Source organism: Puma concolor, chromosome A3 (genome assembly GCF_028749965.1).
Source record: "Puma concolor isolate L17-30 chromosome A3, mPumCon1.1.hap2, whole genome shotgun sequence".
Lineage (NCBI taxonomy): Eukaryota > Metazoa > Chordata > Mammalia > Carnivora > Felidae > Puma > Puma concolor.
Window position 1 is genome coordinate 66,860,176 of NC_141669.1, and position 18,912 is coordinate 66,879,087.

The 18,912-nt window shown below is 34.3% G+C and overlaps 2 protein-coding genes across 7 annotated transcripts in view; one reads left to right on the top strand and one right to left on the bottom strand.

Annotated features, from left to right (window-relative positions):
* The window catches only part of PPP4R3B (protein phosphatase 4 regulatory subunit 3B), a 64,133-nt gene extending 47,745 nt beyond the window's left edge, over positions 1–16,388 (top strand). For 4 of the 5 annotated variants that reach the window (XM_086701073.1, XM_086701072.1, XM_025931981.2 and 1 more), the window contains 6 exons: positions 100–258; positions 3,438–3,607; positions 5,877–6,016; positions 6,417–6,601; positions 8,440–8,642; positions 14,730–16,388. In XM_086701073.1, coding sequence (XP_086557199.1) covers positions 100–258; positions 3,438–3,607; positions 5,877–6,016; positions 6,417–6,601; positions 8,440–8,642; positions 14,730–14,825 — 953 coding nt within the window. In that variant the 3' untranslated portion in view covers positions 14,826–16,388. The remainder of the gene's footprint in view (positions 1–99; positions 259–3,437; positions 3,608–5,876; positions 6,017–6,416; positions 6,602–8,439; positions 8,643–14,729) is intronic. The other variant, XM_086701071.1, reaches the window with a different exon arrangement.
* Positions 16,389–18,513: 2,125 nt separating this feature from the next.
* Positions 18,514–18,912, bottom strand: part of CFAP36 (cilia and flagella associated protein 36) — a 30,188-nt gene continuing 29,789 nt past the window's right edge. For both annotated transcript variants that reach the window (XM_025932283.2, XM_086701075.1), the window contains exon 10: positions 18,514–18,680. In XM_025932283.2, coding sequence (XP_025788068.1) covers positions 18,579–18,680 — 102 coding nt within the window. In that variant the 3' untranslated portion in view covers positions 18,514–18,578. The remainder of the gene's footprint in view (positions 18,681–18,912) is intronic.

Here is an 18,912-nt window from a genome sequence, read left to right on the forward strand (position 1 = left end):
AGAATTTTACTGTTGCTCTAAAATCTAGGACATAAGCTTTATTCTATTTAGATGAATTGCGATATTTATTTTATTTTCATATGATGACTTTCTTTGTAGATAATTATCAAACAGCACAGCTGCTTGCCTTAATTTTAGAACTACTCACATTTTGCGTGGAACATCACACATACCACATAAAAAACTATATTATGAACAAGGACTTGCTAAGAAGAGTCTTGGTCTTGATGAATTCAAAGCACACTTTCCTGGCCTTGTGTAAGTAACACTTTAAACGAATGTTCTTGTAAAATATCTTAAGGAACAGCATTTTTAATAGAGATAAACCCTGAAGTTACCCATTGGACTTTATTTTTTTTAGCAGTATATATGCTATTAAAAAGATGATTTTATGAGAAGTACTAATCTTTTATTTAAAGGACAGGAGGAATAGGTCATGGTGCTTCCCACCCACATATTACTCACATTTGGATTGAATTGGCTTAAGTCGTGACACAATAGTATGTACAACAACAGCGTTTCACTAATAGAACAAGTCCTACTGTCTTTTACATCTGCTTCATTACACTGTCATTCATTGGTGACTTTTTTTTATACTTTTGAGATATAGCCTTGAAATATTTTTGTGTAACTCGGGTTATTTATTGAACTTGTAAAAATAATTTAGGAGTAGTCCCCCTCAGTAGACCAATTGAACCGGTAATAATCAAACTTAAATGCCAGTATTTGCTTCAGTTGATTGTTGCCAAACTTTTAACTTTCCTTTCCTCTTCACAATTTTACCTGCAAATAGAGATAAACTAAAACTTCCTCTCTCCAAATAAAAAGAGCTTTGTGTGTTTTTTCTGAGCATAAAACTCATAGATAAAATGTAAACATTTAATATATAGAGAAAATATTAATCCCCCAACCATTATTTTTAAGACCTTAAAAGTAGCCACCATTAACAGCCTGCACAATTTTTTTCTGTATCCGTAAAAATTTATATAAACATATTTACACAGTTATAGGTATTTTTTATTTTTATCCAAAAAAGGATCATATTAACATACTTCTCAGTCCCTTAGTCTTACTCTAGGTGATTGAATATAGTCTCAACTAAGTTGTTTTCCTAAATGTAGCTGAGTAACATTTGATGGAGTGGCTCTTCCACAATTTATTCTGCCATTCTGCAGTGTACAGATTATGGGATTGTTTTGGTATTTTGCCACTCCAAACAACATTGTAGTAAATAGTCTAGTATATGAATCTTTTAAGTATTGGTTTATTTCCATAGTGTAGATTCCCAATAATTCTATTGCCAGTAAAGAATGTTTATATAGTTTTAATGTATCCTTTTAAATTTGAGTTTAACATACAGCCTCCAGATAACTTTCCCAAAAGATTGAAGCACTTGACACTCTGGCAGCATTCAGTTTTACTGGCTCCTAAAATGTTAGGAGGCAGATGATGGGAAATGTGGTATTCCACTTGTGTTTTAATTTATGTTTTCTTTGGCAACATACTTTCATGTTTTAGTGTTTTTGAATTTTATCTGTTGTGGATTGTCTGTTACCTTTTTCTTAGAGCTCATTTTATATTAGAAATACCAATAATATATCATGTTTGGGGGGGAAAATGTCCCAGTCTCATTTGTCTTTCACATTTACCTTTATTTTATTTTTTGACATAACAATTTAAAATTCTCCCTGATGAAAAATATGTCTTCTTTTTATGAGTTTTGAGGATTTTGTCTTGCTTAGGAACATCTGTGTCCTAAGATTATACAAATAAAATATCCTCCTCATTTTACTTCTGATATTTTTATTATTTCATTTTTTACTTATATATGTAATACATTTGAGGTTTGTTTTTGTATATGGTTTGGAGGGTCTTCCTTTGTTTTCTTCTAGATGGATAGCCAATTGTGCCCATCCTCTTATTAAATAAACTATTTTTCTTACTGAATGAAAGTTTCTCTTTTGTTATCCAGTAAGTTACCACATATATCTTTTGTCTTACTTCTGGACTAATATTTTTAAATCTGTTACTTTACTAGACGAAATAAATGGGAAAGTTTATTCTTAGTCCACTATGGCATCTTTGTTGTAAAGTTAATTATCTGCTAAGTCCCTCCTCACTTTTCGTTTTCATAATTTTCTTGGTTCGTGGACACTTGTTCTTCCACAGTAACTTAAAAATAATTTTATCTATTTCATCCTGATCACATTTACATTAAATTTTTATATTAATTTTCGGAAGATGGATGTTCTCATGATAGGAGTTCTTATGTGGCTTTCTGTAGCCAGTGCTTAGGGATGACTGCAGAGTCATTTCTTTATGTGGATGTGCCATAATTGAACAAATCTCCAGTATTTACATGTTTACATTGCTTCAAGATTTCCATTATAATTAGCAGTGTAGTTGTTACTATATCCTACTATTCACCAGCAGTATATGAGAGTGCTCACGTCTTTACCGGTGCTTCAGTCTTTTTAATCTTAAGTAAGTACTTCTTGTTCTGCTACAAAGACTAGGTGTTGTTAGAAGTCTAGCACTTCTCTTCACACTTGTTTAGTGTTACAGTCATCCTACATTTAGACCTTACATGGCCTGTTTCTGTTTTATTCTCAGATATTAGGAACCTCTTTTGACAGACACAACTTCTTTTAATGACTTCCATCTGTGAACAGTGGGTTGAAATGAGAGACTGAACATTTCAGTATTCTAAAATGTGAAAAGCCAGATGATCCTGCTTATTTGTTACTCTGTTGTTCTTTTATAAGTACAGCCTGATCTGCTATGGCAAAACAGCTCATAAGCAGTTGGTAAACAAGGAAATGACATTATAATGTATAGGTAGCGTCAGTTCACAGATGCTTTTTCCAAGGCAAAGAGAACTGAAATGGTGGGAGTGGAACTGTAGCTTTCATCAGAAAAGTAAAAGACCTTCAGCCCTCCTCTTAAGCTGGCAGCAAGAACCCCTTTGGCTTCATTTTCAGGAAATCACAAAGAAGTACCTACCTTCAGAGCTCCCTCCTGCAGAGAGGCAAGGCCTTGACAGGCTACACCGGTGCTCCGCCCACCTTCGTGACGGACAGCCCTGCGCTGGTCCTGAGCTGCTGTCACTGTACTGTCTTCATGTCCACCAGTACTGCTCCCAGTACTGCCAGCATCGGCAGCCTGTGCTTTGTATATGTTTTTTTAATCTCTATATCTTGGAGCTACCTGCCTGAATAGTTTATTTATCTCCTAAATACCAATTATGGGACTTTTTGCTAGCTACCAGAGAAGTTTATACAAGTTTAAGTGGTCTCTCCCTAACTTATTTTTTCCTTCAAAACCCAATTATTTTTAGTTCACAGTGTTTACTTTTTATTTTAGAAGTATACATGCTTTATACTTCCCAATAATTATTAATAAATTATCAATTTGTTCCCTGTATTATTTTTAATTAGGTGCTCTTCGTTTTATGAGGCGGATAATTGGCCTTAAAGATGAATTTTATAATCGTTACATCACGAAGGGAAATCTTTTTGAGCCAGTTATAAATGCTCTCCTGGATAACGGAACTCGGTACAATCTGTTGAATTCAGCTGTCATTGAGTTATTTGAATTTATAAGAGTGGTAAGTTTATAGTAAAGGCTTCTTAACAAAATAATTATATGTTTAGCAACGTTAATATTCTAAATTGTGAAATTGAGCATAGTATTTTAACCCATGTTTACTGTGTATTATTTTTATTGTCCAAATGTTTTAGGATTATATTTGGCATATGTATGTAGACTTTTCAGTCAAGCATGCCATTCAATGATGTGATCTCTCTGATCTGTTGTAGGGGTAGTGATAAATATAGAAAGGTTGAAAATAATTACTTTGGTAAACTTTGATGGAAGATGTATAAAAGGTAGGCTTTTATCATGGAATTTTAAGTTGAAGAGACCAGGAAGTAGGCAGACCACTCCAACTGCCTTATTTTATAGATGAGGTACTTGAGTCATCCAAACTGATTTGAGTGATTGATTCAAGAGCATCCATTTGGTTAGGAGCACAGTCAGAACTTGAAGATAGGTCACAGCTCGCTTTGGGGCAACATAAGATTTGTCATAAAAAGATCTGGAGAGAACTGTATGTGAGCAACAGGGATAAGACAGGTAACTGTAGAACCAGTACAATAAATTTACCCTCTCCCACACAATGAAATCATTCCACCAGGGCAAATGGCCACATGGTTAGAAAGAATTTGAAAAAAAGAAAATCAGAGCTAGAAATTCATTCTCTAGTTGTGTGTGTTACAAATCACATTTCTGCTCATGATATGCTATTCTCAGATAAAGATGATTTGGCTGACTTGATTATTTTTCTAATAATAGTCACTTGCTAAGAGTATGGTTTTCAAAAGGATGAAGAGGATAGAAGTACTCTTTAGCCTTAGAAAAGAGGGAACATAGTTAACTAGCTCACCAAGTATCTGAACCCCAGTTCACAGTGCACTGTTCTAATGAATAGAGATTGACTTTTGTATTTTTTTCCTTAAAATTTTTGGTGAGATACTGATAAAATGAGTTGTAGGGTAAAAACCCCATCCCTATTCCTATGATTGAATTTGTTTTTCAGAAAATAATTTTGGGTAGTTGATAAATGTACATTGAATCCCAAAACTTGACTCATCTTTTTGTTCAGGGTATAGTATAGAACCATTTTACCTGGGTTTCTAATATTTCTTAATTGAGATTTACAGGAGAATATAAAGACTTAAAATCCTTAAAAGAAACAGTTTGTGGTATATCTTTTTTTTTTTTTAAAGCTTATTTGAAAGCGAGAGAGAGAGAGAGTGCCCACGTGTGCACGCCTGAGTGGGGGAGGGGAGGAGAGAGAGACTCCCAAACAGGCTCTGTGCTGTCAGGATGGATCCTGACTTGGGGCTTGATCTCAGGAACCATGAGAATCAAGAGTTGGGCACTTAACTGACTGAGTCACCCAGGTGTCCCTATTATGGTGTATCTTTTAAAGAAGTGGCATGTATATTTTTTACTAATATTAAATTCCTGAATGACGACTTCTATTATTAATAATAAAAATATTATTCAGGCACCTGCTTGAGATTCTGTCTCTGTTTCTCTCTCTTTCTGCCCTTTCCCCACTTGGGCACACACTCTTTCTCAAAATTACAAATAAATAAACTTTTTTTTTAATGAGCCTGCTTCACACTCAGGTATTTGGAATGATTATTTAGAATGGTTCATATAGAATTTAGAAGTTATTGCTTTCAGTTTATTTCACAAAAATTATACCATTGGAAGACTGGAAATAGGTGGAATTCAAGTTAACAGTTGATCATATCTGTACATGTAATATAGTCAAAGGAGTCTGTGTTTATTATTTAGGTAAGGCTTCTTACCAGTTAAAGAAGGAGTCATTAAGTAACACCTAACATTTTGTTGAAAATATAATTTAAAAAAAAAAGAATATGATTTTCTAACTGGCTGTGTGCTCTGGATCAGGCCATCTAACCTCTGAGAACTTCAATTTTCCTTCTCTGTAAAATGGGAGTAATGAATCCTATTTCATAGAATTGTTAGGGGGATCAAGTGAAAGTATATGTTAAAGTGCTTTTTAAATTGTGAAGTGCTACATAAATGGAAAAAATAAACAAGATATAAACTAAATCTGTTTACTTTCAGATGTTTAGTAGCCCCCCAAAAAGGCTTCTTTTTTATTCCAAGTTTTCTGAGGAGGCCTGGCTCATGTATAAAGAAACTAGGACACTTATTTTTGGAATGTGATTTTGAAAAATCTTTTTTGGTCAGCTTTGGAACTGTAAAAAAGTTTCTTTAAGTTTTTCTCCTAACAGTCATTGAATTATATTTGAATTGTAAATTTTGTCCTTATACAGGAAGATATCAAGTCTCTTACTGCACATATAGTTGAAAACTTTTATAAAGCACTTGAATCAATTGAATATGTTCAGACATTCAAAGGATTGAAGACTAAATATGAGCAAGAAAAAGACAGACAAAATCAGAAACTGAACAGGTATTGTTTTAAGTATATTGCATCTATAGTTTATGTAATTATATCCAAAATCACCTTTTGTTTGGATCTGACATAATAAATTTACCCAGGAGCATTCTTTCCATCATTAGATAGTACAGAGTCTTATAGAAGGGTAGGATATTCTCCTTACCAGAATCTTTTATGTGAAAAATGACTGCTTTGTATCATAACTCAAGGTAAATTTTTAGTTTAGTTTGCAATATCCTTAAATATTTTGGGATATTTTCTGGTTACATCTTGTATCACAGTTGAGGTGGTTATGATATAAATTATACTCAGTTAAAATTACTTTAGCTCCTCTTGGTCATACATATTTATTCTCAAATTTAATCTGGTTACAAACTTTAAGTCATTAGTATTTGTGGTATGTTTCTTACAGTGTACCATCTATATTGCGTAGTAACAGATTTCGCAGAGATGCAAAAGCCTTGGAAGAGGATGAAGAAATGTGGTTTAATGAAGATGAAGAGGAGGAAGGAAAAGCAGTTGTGGCACCAGTAGAAAAATCTAAGCCAGAAGATGATTTTCCAGATACTTATGAAAAATTTATGGAGACCAAAAAAGGTATTAAAATTTTAAGTTTTTGAATAGTGCATCATTTTTAAATACAGAAATTATTGAGTTGTCTGTGAAGATTTGGCCATAGTATATAAAGTATGAAAGATAAGAATTTTATAGTGAAATGTGACCTTTTAAAATTTCCACATCTTTTTCCAAAGCTGGGACTTATTTTCATGTTTAAAATGTTTTTCTTGAAACTTGTCATTTTGTGATGCCCTTCATTTACTATTTAGAAATTATTATATTTTCTGAAATTATTATATTTTCTACTTAATACATTGTCTTCTGTGAATAATCTTGGATTTATTTCTGTACTGAAATCCTCAATAATAATAGAGACCATATAGATCCATAGAAACTTTCCAGAGCACTCTGCCTTTTACAGCTGAGGAAACTAAGCTCGGAGAAGTAACTTTGCTCTTTGAAATTTTAAAATCATTATAAAAATTTAATAAAGATACGCTATCAGGGGAAGAGAAATGAAAGTAAAATTTCCCATCTTTCAAATAGTTTAACATGTTTTGAAAACTGAGATCTTACTTAGCTTTCAAAAGAACGAATCACTTTAATTCTATGGCCTAAAAAATTACCATTATTGGAGTACTGCCCTCCATATATCATATAAATGTTTAATACAAATTTACATTTTGAAAAGCAAAGCATTTCCTGGACTTCATATAAAGTTTGTGATTTTGAATGTGAGGTATTCTAAAGGCAATTCTCCTTAGATAGTGTTTTATTGATTTATTACATTTTTCCTGAAACCGTTGTTCCCAGCATCATTCATCATGTACTCGTTAATGCTCTTAGTTCTGTTTACTTCAGCCTGGGGGAGCAAATAGCCCATTAAAATGTCCTAAGGAATAGGTGGTAATTTTGGTGACCTAATTCTTCTACCTTTACTCATTGCAGGCACTACCCTGACTGCCGTGGAAAGGGGCAGTGAGGCCGTGCTTGAAGCACCACATCCACTCAAGAATCATACACAAAAACAGCAACCAGATATGAAAGGATAGTAGATACCTATGTCATAAGAGAAACAGATAAAGGAACCTGGAATATTCAGGAAATAAGAGACTGATAGATATGATCATATCGTCTTTAAGCATTTAAAATACTGACTTGTGGGAGGGATTGTCAGGTTTTCACAAGGACTATAGGAGTATAGGATCAGTGCAGTGAGTAGAAGCTGCAAAGAGACACTAAAAGGAAGTCAGGCAGGTAATGAATCCTTGATGTGTTCTAGATACAGTAGTGTAGAATTCTAGCATAGGATGACAGATTCTGGTATATAATTCTTAAGATCCTTTCTAATCCTGAGATTTCTAAGATTCCAGCTAATTAAAGACTTACCACTGTACACATCATGCTGTACTCTTACAAAGCAGAGGCAATGATTTATAAGTTTTATTTTTTTTTGAATTTATATTTTTTTCCCAATATATGAAATTTATTGTCAAATTGGTTTCCATACAACACCCAGTGCTCATCCCAAAAGGTGCCCTCCTCAATACCCATCACCCACCCTCCCCTCCCTCCCACCCCACATCAACCCTCAGTTTGTTCTCAGTTTTTAAGAGTCTCTTATGCTTTGGCTCTCTCCCACTCTAACCTCTTTTTTTTTTTTCCTTCCCCTCCCCCATGGGTTTCTGTTAAGTTTCTCAGGATCCACATAAGAGTGAAAACATATGGTATCTGTCTTTCTCTGTATGGCTTATTTCACTTAGCATACACTCTCCAGTTCCATCCACATTAATGATTTATAAGTTTTAAAGTTACTGTGCTTTTCAGATGCTTTGCTTAGGAATCTTTACTAAAAAAGATTTAAAATTTTGCTTTAGCAAAAGAAAGTGAAGACAAAGAAAACCTTCCCAAAAGGACATCATCTAGTGGCTTCAAATTTACTTTCTCCCACTCTGCCAGTGCTGCTAATGGAACAAACAGTACAAACAGTAAATCTGTAGTGGCTCAGACACCACCAGCAAGTTCTAATGGATCCTCTTCCAAAACTACAAACTTGGCCACATCAGTAACAGCCACCAAGGTATGTGAAACTATTCTATACACAAACTTTGCTTTTTCCATCTTTAAAATTATTTCATGTTTACTGAAGGAAATTTGGATAATAAAAATAATTTCAAAGAAGAAAGTTTTGCTCGCTGTCATCAGAGAACATGACTGCTAATATTTGATTCTTCTTTAGGTATATGGGTTTATCAGACATGTAATTAAACAGTTTTGTATCTTGCTTTTATTTATTTATTAAAAGAATTTTTCTTTGTTACTTAAATACTGTTGATGACTACAGAATTTCATTTTATTTATCTGTATCATAATATTTGTAAGCAACACATCCAGTAATATTTTGGAGCACATAAGTTGATTCTGCTATTTCATTGATGGGACTGCTGGTATTGTTGCATTTTAAGCTATTTTCTTGGATAGATGCATAAAGGAATGTTTTCATACATATTATCAGATACATCCAGAATGTCTATACCAGTTTATGTTACTATAAGCATTGTATGAGTGTGCTTGGCTCACTGCAGCTTTGCCAGTGTTGTTAAATTTATTTTTAATCTTTGCCCATTAGGTTGCATAAACAGAATAGATCTCTTTCCCAATTGTGTGTTTTGTGTTAGTAGCAACGTTGATTATTAGCCTTTTGAATTTGCTCTTCTGCAAGTTGTCTTTTCATAGTCTTGTCTTTTTAAAATTGGCTTATGTTTTTCTTAATATGAATGAATCTTCAGTTATAAGGATATTAGCCTTTTTGTTACTTGCATAGCATATGTATTTCCCATTGGTTACTGTTTTATATAAACAAGTTTAAATTTTATATAAAACTCTCTTCTTTCATTTATATTGTTATTATACGCAACCATCCTTTTCCCCAAAAAGGAGTGGCATAAAATAAAAAGGCATAAATATAAGACAACTGTTAGGAGAAGAGTAGAAGGACAAGAGGAGGGAAATGTTATAGTAGTAGAAAACCTAATCTTAAGTGATGCATCTAGTTTTGAACACAAAATACAATTTGAATTTATTGTTTTACAAAAATGTGGAGTCTAGTCAGTATTGCATTGAGGTAGGCTCTTGACTAAAGATCACAGAAGTAGCATTGTCAGTGAGATTCTACTGCTTTTGAAACATTTTATGTTTTTTAACTAGAAGTTTTAAAATTAATTTTCCCTTCTTGATAGGACAATTTAATGTAATATTTGTGATACTATAGTAAGAATATTTGCTGTGGAGTTCAATTGTTTGGGTTCAAATCTTGGCTTTGCCTCTTTCTAGGCTGTTTGACCTTGAGTAAATTATTAAATCTCTCACAACCTTAGTTTTTTTCATTATAAACAAGGATAAAAGAGCACCTACTCTAAAGGCATGTTGTAAATATTAAATTTTTTAATAAGTGTAAAGAGCTTAGAACACTATTTGCACCCTCTCAATATAGACTTTTTTTTTTTTTTTTAAATCAAAGCAATACATGCACTTACTGTCAAAAGTCAAAGTAGTATTAAAATGTTGAGGGAAAAAATCAGTCCTTTTTCCTTTCCACAGAGATAGCTTAAAACTCTTGTACCTTCTATTTCTAAGTAATATGTTAATACTTCTGTGTTGTTTTGCCAAGTTTAGACCTAATTTATTCTTGTTATGGTAGGTAAGAATTTAGCATGTGAACAGTCCTTACCACACCCTCACCCTTATTTCTTCTCTCACAATTTTTGGTTAAATAATTGATAATTTTATTGCTGTGATGACAATATAAATGTTCTTTGTGAATTTTTTCCTGGTCTTTTTTCCTATACTGTATTTTTCTTGGTAACTTTTCTCTTTCTAGAGTAAATAATGGCCACCATTTTTTCATTTGTTGCAGTAGTTAGGTGCCTGTCACTAATTCTTTCACTACCTCTCAGGTTAGTTTCCACATAGTATCTATCCCCTGTGGAGACCTCTGTCTTGAAGCCTCCCTTCCAGTTCCAGCTTAGATCGGTTGCTGTCTAGATTTGCTGCACAGCTTTTGTCTTATGGCTGCCTCAGCCATCATCCTAGTACTTCTTTTGCCTCTCTTTTTCTTGGATTGTTTCCTGCATCTCATGTCTCTGGACTCTTTCTTGATTTTCCCTCCCATTTTGGTGGAACATATCCTCTAATAATTGTTTTCTAAAAAAAAAAAAATGCCATGAGAGGTAAAATTTGAGACCTTCATGTATGAAGATACGTTGATTCTGTCTTCATACTTGACTGACAGTTTAACTGAATATAGAACCAGGTTGGAAATAATTTTCTTTTAAAAATTTGAAGTTACTGCTATCAAGTAATCTGAAGACATTCTTATTTATGATCCTTTGTGTGTGCTATTTTATTTTCTTCTTGGAAGCAGCCAAACAGTCATGTCCTTCAATTTGAGGACATTTTGTGCTATTTCACTATTAACTTGGATGTTGGGCCTTCTAGGTTTAGCTTACAATTTTCATAATTTTCCTCACTTATTACTCATTTTTTAAATCTTCTTGTTCTACTTTCTGGGTTATTTCTTAGAGTTCTTAATTTATTATCCTTCCAGATAATTTTTTACTTATGACCGAGCAAAATGAAATGCAAGCACTAACACATTTTTTACCCTTTCGACACTAACAGCAGATTGCCGTATCTGTCTACATCTTTTGAGGGGACAAGGAGAAAACAGTGATTGTTCTTGGAAAATAAATTGTTCAGTCACTCTAGACTATGACAAAAGTTTGAAATTAAGCAAGATAGGAGTTTACGGAAGTGAAACTAGTTAAATTGGCTCTCAGCCTTTTTCAACAAAGTGTAGCCACATTTCTAAGTGGTGGCAGGTTCTTTATCAGCAGTGCCCTGTTTAACCATTTTCACTGTCTGTTTATTGCTGTAATCAAATTGATTGGTTCTTAAATAGATCAGATGTGAACTTTTCTAATTCTCCTTTGCAAGGCATCCTAAAGTTCTAATATATTTTTTAAAATTGCATTCTTTGAGGGGTGCCTGGGTGACTCAGTCTCAGTGGGTTAAACGTCCACCTTCAACTCAAGTCATGATCTCACAGTTCCATGAGTTCGGGCCCCACATTGGACTTTCTGCAGTCAGGACACAGCCTGCTTTGGATCCTTTGTCTCCCTATCTCTGCCCCTCCCCTCTCATGTTCTCTCTCTCTCCCTCTCTCAGAAATAAAAGACATTTTTTAAAAAATTGCATTCTTTGAAAACTTGATAGTTTTCAAGGTTGGTAAGACATTAGCTACTAATGAAATTACAAAGTTTTTTTTTAGCTGTAGAGCTATAAAACATGCACGTTTTCCTTGAAGAAAAACAGTTACAAAAAAAAAAAAAAAATGAAATCAGAATGGGAAACTATTAGTAGGCGGCCAAAACAAACATTTCTTTTGCCCCAGATTAACAAAAGAGAACACTGCTCTTGCTTTTTTCACATAACACATAACAGACTTATCTGGGTGAGCTTTCCATATCAGGATATAAAAGAACTTCCTCCATAGAATTCCAGCGTATGATACACTTCAATTTATAACTAACCCTATTGACGCATTTAAAAAAATTTTAATGTTTATTAATTTGGGAGGGAGGGAGAAAGAGGGAATCCGAAGCAGGCTCCAGGCTCTCAGCTGTCAGCACAGAGCCCCACACGAGGCTTGAACTCACAAACCACAAGATCATGACCTGAGCCGAAGTCGGAGGCTTAATGGACTGAGCCACCCAGGCGCCCCCCGCCCCACATTGATGCATTTTAAACTTGTTTCCAGCCTTTTGCAGTTAAAACAATTGTATGTGACTTTCTACACAAAATATTTCATATACATGTGTATTTTTTTTTTTTTTTTTAGTTTATTTAGTTTTGAGAGAAAGCGCAAGTAGGAGAGGGGCAGAGAGAGAGAGGGAGACATAGAATCTGAGGCAGGCTCCAGGCTCTGAGCTGTCAGCACAGAGCCTGAAGCAGGGCTCGAAACCATGAACCAGGAGATCATGACTTGAGCCAAAGTCAGACACTTAACTGACTAAGCCACCCAGGCACCCCCTTATACGTATTTCTGTATAGAATGTACATTTACAGTTTATCAAATTTACTCAGTAAAATGCAAATAAGTAGGTAGGTTCTTAACATGGTATGTATGGCTGATACCAAAAGCTAGCTTTATACTTAAGAAAATATTAGCAGTGTTCCTACCAGAGTTGGGGACAAGGTAGGATACCACTATGATTGCTGTAATTTAACCATTGTTCCTGGGTATTAGCCAATCCAGTTAGGTGAGATAAAGAAATTGAAGCTATAAAAATTAAAAGATGTAAAAGCTATCACTCCTGCTGATGATTTTTAAAAATTTTATTAATCATGTTTATGGAAGATCTGTCCTTTGTTTTTTGCATAGAGGATAATTCTTGAATTCTCTCCCCTTAGAATTTTTTAACATGATGAATTATATTAATAGTTTAAGTCCAGAATCTGTCAAATTGTTTACAGGGTGCACCTCTGGATTACAGGTCTTTTTACTTCCAATATTTCACATTTTATATTTTTATTCTTTTCAGTAAACATGATTTTTTTTTACTATATAGGAGTTTGTTTATGGTATAGATATAGAGATAAAATTGAAATTATGGAGGTGTTTCAGATAGACTATTTCTTAAAAAGTCATTTTAAATGTTACCCATTGGGAACTGAAATGTTTGTACATTATGATATATAATCTGTAATCCCTAAGCATAATGAAAACTTTCCTCGATAACTTGTTATCTTTGTGAATATCAGACTGGTGTCTTTTTATAAGGTAATAATGTCTTCTGTCTCATCTAACGTGTTTGGCTTGAAACCAAATAAATAAGAATGATATTAGTAATAGCAGCTAATAGCAGTTACTGAACACTAACTACATACTAACCACTGTGCCCAGTGCTTTTTATGTTTTATTTTCAATTTAATTTTCAAAATAGTTCAGTGAGGTGTAAGTACTATTAATACCAATTTTACAGATAATGAAAATGAGGCATAGAGATACTAAATCACTTGCCCACAGTCATGTACCTAAAAAATGGTGGCCTTGGAATTTGAAGTCAGGCAGACTACAATCAAATACATTCTTAACAATTTAGCCATATTACCTCTTGCTTATCAAACTTCAGACTTGTGTGTTATTAAGCTGAGAAGACAGCAGAAAGATGCTCACGTAAATATATGTTACAAAGAAGTTTGATTTAATTCCCAGACTTTCTGATAACTCTTTCTAGCTGCTCAGAGACCTTTGTTGATTAACATTACAGTGGTTCAGTTATATTTTGGCAAAGTGTTACTGCCAGATGTCTGGGTTCTTTAGACATGAAGCTACGTAGCTGTGAAGTAGGAGTTATTTCTATTGTATTTGAGGTCTGAAGGGTTTAAACTAAATTCATTGTTTACAGCAGCCTTTTAACCTGTGGGACATACATACTAACTTCATGGTGTCGGTTCAAAATGAACACAGACCTGAGAACATGTAATTTTCTGGGTAGAATGTGTAGAGCTTTAATACAATTTTCAAAGGGATCCATTACGCATAAAAGACCAAACACCTGAATTACCTCATCTTTTCTTTTGGTTAGAGAAAGGTAGCCCTAAATTTTTTAGTTATTAGTTGTATGACCCACTTCATGTGTTCTTTATCATCAAAAGCAGAATGAAAACAGTGGTGTGCACATAGTGATGAAATACATGAAGAACAGAGGCGAAAAGGAGGCTACTTGTCACTATTTTATAGTTTAAACATAGAGATGAACTAGTTCATCTCCAAGGTCCTTCCAGCTCACTCCTTCCAGTATCCTGATGATTTGTGAGTCCTACTTTTTGGAGATAATACTTTTCCACAGTGAAATTTTGCTGAATTGAATTGTGAGGTGTCATTAAAAATCCAAGGGCTGAATAAAAAAGTTGAGGGTAATAACTTAAGAGTGCCACCAACTAGTACCAAGTGTTCATAATTTTCAAGCAGTTACTGTATCAAATTTATGTTTGAGATATATATGATTAGAAAAGTTGTGATGTCTTTAAAAGCAACTGCACTAATAAGCTTTTTTTCCCTTAAGTTATGTATTTTAAAAAAAGTTTTTTTATTCTTCAATAGGGCAGTTTGGTTGGTTTAGTGGATTATCCAGATGATGAAGAGGAAGATGAAGAAGAAGAAACATCTCCCAGGAAAAGACCTCGTCTTGGCTCCTAAAATACTTACTGGGGACCCTCAAATGTGTGGTCTTACTAAAATGCTGCATCTGTTCAATGAGCTGAAAATCTGAATCAGAAAGCTTTCTCACTTGAACTTATAAATATACAAGGAGTAGCAAAAGACACTCAGTATATCAGCTAGGAGAGTTTAGTTCTGTAAAAAGAAAAACAAAAAAAAGGCTTCCCAGGAACTTGATTGCTTGCTAGTAATTAAGGGGTTTGCCTTTCAGGCTGTCAAAAAAAGGTTAGTGACCTGAACCTGGGAGATAGCCTCTCAGTGAGGAAACTCTCAGGTTTGGGAATGGCTTGGGGAGGGACAAGGTTGATAAAATATTAAATGCAGGGTTGCTCCAGGGGGGGTATCCGATCTAGAAACAATTGCAGAACTTTAGTTACAAACCCAATAACATTACTTGTATAATGGTGCTGGCCATGTTGTTCTTTTAATCAGTTGCCTCTTTTTAAAAAATTTTTTATGGAAAACAAATTCAACTATCATAAAAGTGAAGTTATGCTGTTGGGACCATTTTTTGAAGTTTTAACAAATTCAGCCTTATAGGTAGTTGGAGGGAAGTACACTCTGTGTTACAGTACATGTTGAGTTTTCTACACCATGAATTTTCAGTATGTATTTTGATGAAAACAAGCTGGATTCAAAATGGAGAGTTTTGTCAGTAGAACTTTAAAATCAGCACTTTTAGAGATAACTGATGCCAAGTATCAGTACAGTAGTATTTCGAAATGATTTTTTCTAGAAACTTGGGAGTGGGTTGAACAGAATGTTTCCAACTGTCTCCCTCCCAGTCACTCTTTGGTGGAGGATACTTTGAAGTCACTTTCTGTTTTGTTGGTTAAGTTGTCTCTGTCCAGAGCTGCAAGCTAGTTTTAAAGTGTAATTTATAAAGACTTCCATACCAAGAATAGTGCTGAATTAAGTGGCATATCTAGAGGCCATTTTGATCCAAGAAGTTACTTCAGTATCAAAGTCAGTATGCAGCACATGAAGTTTTTCCATAAACAGGGGTGTAATATGAAAGCTGCTTTTTTTTTTTAAAGAATAAAAGCACATTCCATGTACGTAAATGAACTTAAAATAGTAAGTTGAGGCAAACAGTTAAGAAGTTTTATTTTTAGAACAGCAAGTTAACTGTAAATATTTTAATGTTAGTTTTGCTCATCTATGATCTGAGATCATGCTGAAGTGAGAAAAACGTCCCCCAAACTACAATTTAATGCATTGGGAAGAAAAGTGAAAAATAGTAATTCCAGCTACAATCTTCAGATCACCCTTGTAATGTGTTATGGGTCCATTTTTCCTGGAATAGCTTAAACTGAAGCAGTTTCCCCTGTTTTGGAGATTTTGTAGTTAATTTTAATTTTGGCTATTGTTTGGAAAAGATGGGCTGTCTGTGTAGATATGAAGTATAGTTTTTCCATAAAACAGATGTTTATTTTGTATTAAAAAATACCACTGTACTTGTTTTACACCATTTGTATACATGTGGTGATATTAATGCTGACCTGTAAAATTCAGGAATTAAAATGTGACCCTGTAATTCTATGATTGTTGCTTTTGTTTGGTTTGTTGTAAATATAAGTTAACTCCATTTTGAGATATGTCCATTTTATAGTATCTTTTAAAAGTCAATAAATTATCCATAGATATTTATTATAAACCACTAAGTCATACACCAATCTGAATGAAATAATTCTAACAAAGGTTGACTGCACTTTAAGTATTACTGATTCTACTTACAGAAGGTGTGCCTTGGGCAAATAAAGTCCCAGCACCAAAACATCACAGCATGGGGCTAGTCTTATCTCTTTGATTAAAGGTTCATATAATGAAAGAGACCTTCCACTTTAAGAGGCAAGTGACTCAGGATAATTTAAACTAATATCAGTAAAATCACCATCTGAATACATTTTCTTTCAAGAAAGTTCTGTGAAGCCCCTTTCACTCCTCTTAGCTCTTAATAAATTTCCTCTTGTCATCTAAGAAGCCCAGGTCTAAAGCATTTCCCTATTTACTCTTGACTCTTACTGATTAAGTAATTTTAAAGTTCCAGTAGGAAATATTATCTCCATACCTTATGGAGAGTTTCTTTAATTTTCCTTTCTGAAGAATTGCCACGAGTCAAACATTTAAATCCTCATCATCATAGATAGGAACCATTCTTATAGCAGAAATGTGAATGTTTTGTTGACTTACAGGATAATAGTCTTCATGGTACCTAGGCTCACCCACAATGATATGAAAAGAGGGCTTAAAGTATCCTTTGAAAGAATATTAAGTTTCCACATGTTAGCTACTGTCTTAATGACTACCCTCACTCAGGCAGATCAGGATTTTTATATCTTTATCTTCACTCCTTGAAGCAAGCCAGAGCCCACATTTGTATGCCTGAGGTTCTCTTAAAATTATATCTGTAAACATGTATCCAGTATAAAAACTATTTTTAATAAAAAGTTACATGAAACATTTCTGTGTTTTAATCACTAGTTTTTCCTCTTGTCCATCTAAGTGATGAAAATGTAACAAATGTAAAGTAATGCTGGTTTTTCTCTGCAGGTTGAAGACTGGAGCTAAGCGAATTTTGGTATCCCTTTTTAAAAGTTTATAATTGTAGATTTAAAGAGATAAATTGGAATTATAAATTCAGTCTCAGGAGTAACTAGAAAAGGGGGTGCCTGTTGGATGACACAATACAGGAAGTTTCTGAAAGAAAGGTCTTCTGCTATTCTGGTTATCTGTGAACAACTACAGAAGACCACCGAGGGCCACTTCACACAAAAGACCTATACCCAGGGCCACATTCCCCCCTGGAGGCTCAATCAATTATTCCCTTTATCTTTTTTAATGGTAGGCTTCCTAGAAAGAGTAATTGAGTATTTTTAACATCCCCCACATCCATTTTCCAAGTCCCATTTGCTCCTGCCTCACATGTAAATGCCAAAATCTATCTTAACACTGCCCATGATAATTAGTCTTTTGATTGGATTTCCTTATACCTGGTATACCCACAACTACTCTTAACTCACCGAGTAATCTCCGTACAGCAGCCACACTTTTTTTTTAAAACTGAACAGTTTGATGATGTAACTTGCCTGCTTTAAAACTTTTCAGTGATTTCCCACTGCCATTACAAAATCGAAAATTCTCACATTCCCTACAAGGCCATGCAAGTCAGTACCCCACCTACCTCCAATTTCACACACTAACCCTCTCCCTTCATTCTTTGTAGACTCACCATACTGCCCGCTCCTCACAAGGTGCTTTATTCTTTTCCCGGTGGCAGGACCTGAGTTGTTTCTTCGCATTTCTCCCCATAATCAGCCTTACTATCAGCTTGAATATTCATTGCCTTCTCAAGGAGGCTTGGCCAGCCCTGCTTAGAACACCACCTTTCCCTTTAAACACTTTGCTCTTTGGGCCTTCTTCGCTAGCCCCATGAAGGCAGGGGCCTTGACAATCTAGTTGACTGCTGTATCCCTGGCACTCAGCACAGTGCTTAGCACAAATAGGTAGCCAAGTTTGAGTAAATAAATGTGCTAGCAATTGAGTTTCTATACCCTCTCAGCTCAAGTAGCTGCCCTCCCCACCACCCTGTACCTCAAAAGTTTAATAAAGTAGTAATAATGAGCTTATATTTGCATTTACAAACAAATATTTGAAACTAACAGGCTCAGTTTAAGGATTAAATAATTTATTTTTAAGAAAATTTGAACTTTTGCTAAATTGCTTTTAAAATTACTTATTAATAACTTCTTCTTTAAGTTTCTCTGCAAGCAATCTCCTCTTTAGTAATGTTTGCTTCTCCTCTGCTGTCATTTCTGGTTTCTCTGTCATTTCCTTAAAAAACAAAAAACAAAAAACAAAAAAAAAACAAAAGAAAATAAAAGGAAAAAATTGGCTATAGTATAAGATGGGTTCATTAGTCTAGAATTCCCAACATACTGCCTCAAAGAGCACTTTCAGTAAGTAGAAATTTAAAAAGCCACATGTGGACTGGGTTCCCTAAATCTCTTCTTGGCAAAAATCTCTTCTTAGAAAAGAAAATCTCTTGGAGTTTGTGGCCACTGTA